The 3,936-nt window shown below is 47.3% G+C and overlaps 1 protein-coding gene across 1 annotated transcript; it reads left to right on the top strand.

The window, feature by feature from the left end:
- The first annotated feature begins 394 nt into the window (after positions 1–394).
- On the top strand, positions 395–3,642 carry pim1 (Pim-1 proto-oncogene, serine/threonine kinase). Its single transcript, XM_057041120.1, has 6 exons — positions 395–797; positions 1,049–1,155; positions 1,264–1,314; positions 1,400–1,766; positions 2,052–2,228; positions 2,315–3,642. Exons 1-6 carry the CDS (start codon positions 719–721, stop codon positions 2,557–2,559), a joined length of 1,026 nt encoding a protein of 341 aa, XP_056897100.1. The 5' UTR covers positions 395–718; the 3' UTR covers positions 2,560–3,642.
- The last annotated feature ends 294 nt before the right edge of the window (positions 3,643–3,936 follow it).

Consider the following 3,936-nt stretch of genomic DNA (forward strand, 5'->3'; position numbering starts at 1 on the left):
TTCATTTCCTCACTGCACAAAATCCAACTTTAACGTTACTCTTAACTGTTGATTCCGCGAACTCGTCCCAAGACCTGCGTATAAAAAAACTTTGTTTCTCTACGAGTTTCGGTTTCTTGTAAATAGAGAAGACGGGGAAAGGTGTTGGCTTTGAAACAGCAACTCCCTCCAACTCCCTTAAATTCGTATTTGTGCTTTCGCTTCCCCGCGCATTTTTATTCCCGCCATATGGACGTCAGCCGCAGCCGGTGACTGGGTTGGCTTTATTTTCATTTGGTGAGTGATGTGTCGAGGTGGAATCTCATTGGTGCAGACGGCCAAAGTGGGTGGGAGCAGGGAGACGTTCACAAGCGGTAACACCCCGATGGTGGCTGTTTTATAAGCGTCCCTCCCCCCTCTGCGGTCGTTTCCCAGCGCCGGTGTCTGACGTGCAGCTGTCCGAATATTGTCGATTCTGTTTATGTTGAGACTTACTCCGCTGTCCACAAACACACCGGCGACTTCGTACAATCTTCATCGAGGACACGGGGCGAAATTGTGGAGTTTACTTCCCCCCAGGAATTCAATCTCTTTACCCAGGATTCGTATCACGCTTTTACGGCAACGTGGACTTAAACCTTTATCAACAGACGAGACCCTTTAATAATATCGTTTCTGTATAAACGGATAACAAAGAATATCCCCGCGCACAAGGACTGTGGTGGATTCGACTTAAGGAATGCTGATTTCTAAGCTCAATTCTCTGGCCCATATCTCCTCCGATATGCCAGCGAAAATCCAGCTCCAAGTTCATCAAGGTTAGACGCCCTCCTTGCACTCTTATCATGGAGGACGGAGCTGCCTAATTGTCGGCAGTCTGTCTTCTTCTACTGCTTTATCTGCGCCTGAATGGTATTGTGAAATGTTTAGGATGTTGGTTCGAATCCACAATTGTTTGATTTGCAGCATTACGCGATTTGCATTATTTAAAATGCATTTAAACGGGCTCTGCGTTGGTCTTTCTGGAAGGCACCAGTGTGCTCACCGGTGGTCTTATTGTGCGTTGCAGTGAAGGAGAAGGAGCCTTTTGAGAAGCTTTATCAGGTCGGGTCGGTGCTCGGGAGCGGTGGCTTTGGCACGGTCTACGCCGGCACCAGAACAGCTGACGGCGCACCGGTTAGTACACTTTGATCACCAGACGTTAATTCGGTTCCAGCTCTTTAAATAAACCGATTCTTTGTACGCAATATGTGACGCGTTTTTAAATGTTTTTCTTTTTACCAGGTTGCTGTCAAACACGTGGCCAAAGATCGAGTTTCCGAGTGGGGAGAGCTGGTGAGACCTCTGATAATGACTATTTTTGTGCGTTCTAATGCCTCAGCGTCGTATGAAAACGCTTAATCCTTTTATTTATTCGCAGCCGAACGGCTCCAGGGTCCCCATGGAGATCGTGTTGATGAAGAAGGTCGGCAACGGCTTCCGCGGCGTCATCAAAATTCTCGACTGGTTCGAGCGAGCGGACAGCTTCATTATCGTGATGGAAAGGCCCGAGAACGTCAAGGACCTGTTTGACTTCATCACGGAGAACGGCGCCTTGCCGGAAGAACTGGCGCAGAGCTTCTTCCTGCAGGTGTTGGAGGCGGTGCGCCACTGCCACAGCTGCGGGGTGGTACACCGAGACATCAAGGATGAAAACATCCTCCTCGACCTCTGCACCGGGGAGATGAAGCTCATCGACTTTGGGTCGGGAGCCTTACTCAAGGACACCATATACACAGACTTTGACGGTGAGGCATCTCTAAAAAATGAAGTCTTAAACTAACAACCAACAATGAAAGCATCTGCGTATGCCCTCAGTTAGCAACCTAAAAATACTCGCATAGCAGCATGGGCGTTTTTCGATTTTGGCGCCACCTTTCGGGGAATGTGTGAAGTTTGTAAACAAAGTCACATGACTGCTTCTCTGATTCCCCTGAAATGCTTTCATTTTGTCATGTGTGTTGTATTTCTGTGTGAAGTTTTTTTTGTTTTGTTTTGTTTTTTTAACGGAATCTGTTGTTTTCCCCCGACAGGGACACGAGTATACAGCCCCCCAGAGTGGATCAAACACCATAGGTACCACGGGCGCTCTGCCACGGTGTGGTCCCTGGGCATTTTGTTGTATGACATGGTATGTGGGGACATTCCCTTTGAACACGACGAGGAGATCACAAGAGGTCAGGTCCTTTTCCGAAGGAGAATCTCCACAGGTAACTTTGGAAGTTTTTTGTCATAAATGAAATGATACACCCAGTTCGAGGGTCTGTGCTCACTGGGTGCTCCTCTGCTCTTCCAGAGTGCCAGCACCTTATCAAGTGGTGCCTGTCTCTGCGGCCGGCTGACCGGCCCTCCCTCGAGGACATCGGCAACCATCCGTGGCTGCAGAAGGCATCTTCGTCTGTTCAGCCCACAGAGAAGACCACCTTGGACATTAGGCTACAGAGCATCAGCCGCGAACCCCCAGCCTTTATGTCGCCCCCCAGTAGCTGTATCTCAATGATGAAGGTCCACATTGCACCAAATGGAAGTGCACTACTGTAACACAGTCCATACAGAAGGGATGGTCAGGGAATGAAGGCCACACGGCAAGTGGTCCCTAGCATAAAACCACAACTGTGTGGGTTCCTCCTGGCAGGACACCCCACCCCTGGACACCTCAGCACTCCAGCTGCCTGGTGCTCTCACACATGCGCATCAGTTCTGTGCTTTCTCTCTTTGCTCTATTGTCGGCAGAATGGGAAAAGCTCAGGTTGTGACTGTAACAGAGTGCCTTCTGCAAATGTGTGAAGAGTCTGACCGTACTTGAAGCTGTAGCAGCCGAAATCTTCAGTTGTTGCTTGTCACTATATAAGGCTCTATCTACCACCCTCAACACCCCATCCCCTTCCAAGGCCCCAATGCTGTCAGGTACAACCACTGTCACTATCTCTCCAGTCTCCCTTGCAACCAGAAAACCTCAGATTTGACAGCATCCTGGTCAAACAGGTCCTCAGACATGGACTTGCGAAATTTCCTCCAGCACCTGCCTCTACACACCTTCCTCTTGGTTTCATCTGCCGCCACACGTCCATGCCCACCCGAGCGCACGTGCAAGCCCGCTCGTCAACAGTGCCTCACACAGGTCTTAAAATTGACACACTGGAGATAATATTTATTGTGGCTGTATTGCTCTTTGTTTTTACACTCAATGAGCGCAGAATTAATTTATTTTTATTTATGAGAGTTACAGCTGTGTGTGAATTTCATTCCAACGGAAGGGCCCACGACATATTTAAATGGCAAAAGCAGATTTTTTTTAGTTTTGTTTTTTATCCATATTTATGGCTTGAATTTTCTTTAAAGAGCCGGTTTTTGGAATTGTTTGTACTATAAATAATGTTGTAAATATGTCCAAAAAGCACTTCCATCCCAACTAATGTCTACTGATGGTAATGTTGTCCCGCTGTTGCCTGCTGTGGAGCAAGTGAACCATGAAGTGTGCGAGTGTGAGTGAGAGAGAGAGAGAGAAAATTAGAAAATGTCAATGTTTCTGCTTGTATCGTTTGGATTTTTCCATTCAACTAAGCACATAGAATTCTGTCAGGAACTATTTTTATACGATTTAATAAATATCATTTTTGTAAATTCTGACTGTTGCGTTGCATCTATTTAAACCTCCATTTATGCCTCAGTGTGGGCTCATAGATTCCTGGCGGTTATTTTTGATAAATGCAAACTTCAGTAGTCAAGTTCATCAGATCAACCGGTTCGAACCTTCATCCCGACAAGATCCTCAAGGAACCAAAGGCACCAGAAAAAGTTTGAGAGGCAGCGGGCTCCCATTAGCTTTGGCACGGCCTTAACGTTCGTTAAAGTATCAACATCCAAAGATTCATAAGTACGGCACAGACAGCACCTCTGAGGGGAAACATGAAGGTC

The sequence above is a fragment of the Takifugu flavidus genome, chromosome 8, assembly GCF_003711565.1.
Source record: "Takifugu flavidus isolate HTHZ2018 chromosome 8, ASM371156v2, whole genome shotgun sequence".
Lineage (NCBI taxonomy): Eukaryota > Metazoa > Chordata > Actinopteri > Tetraodontiformes > Tetraodontidae > Takifugu > Takifugu flavidus.

Bases quoted from the DNA above. Each gene is read 5' to 3' on its own strand.
- pim1 (XM_057041120.1), top strand. From the start codon at position 719: ATGCTGATTTCTAAGCTCAATTCTCTGGCCCATATCTCCTCCGATATG. The intron at 798-1,048 runs GTTAGACGCCCT...TGTGCGTTGCAG, and splicing joins CCAGCTCCAAGTTCATCAAG to TGAAGGAGAAGGAGCCTTTT. The intron at 1,767-2,051 runs GTGAGGCATCTC...TTCCCCCGACAG, and splicing joins CATATACACAGACTTTGACG to GGACACGAGTATACAGCCCC.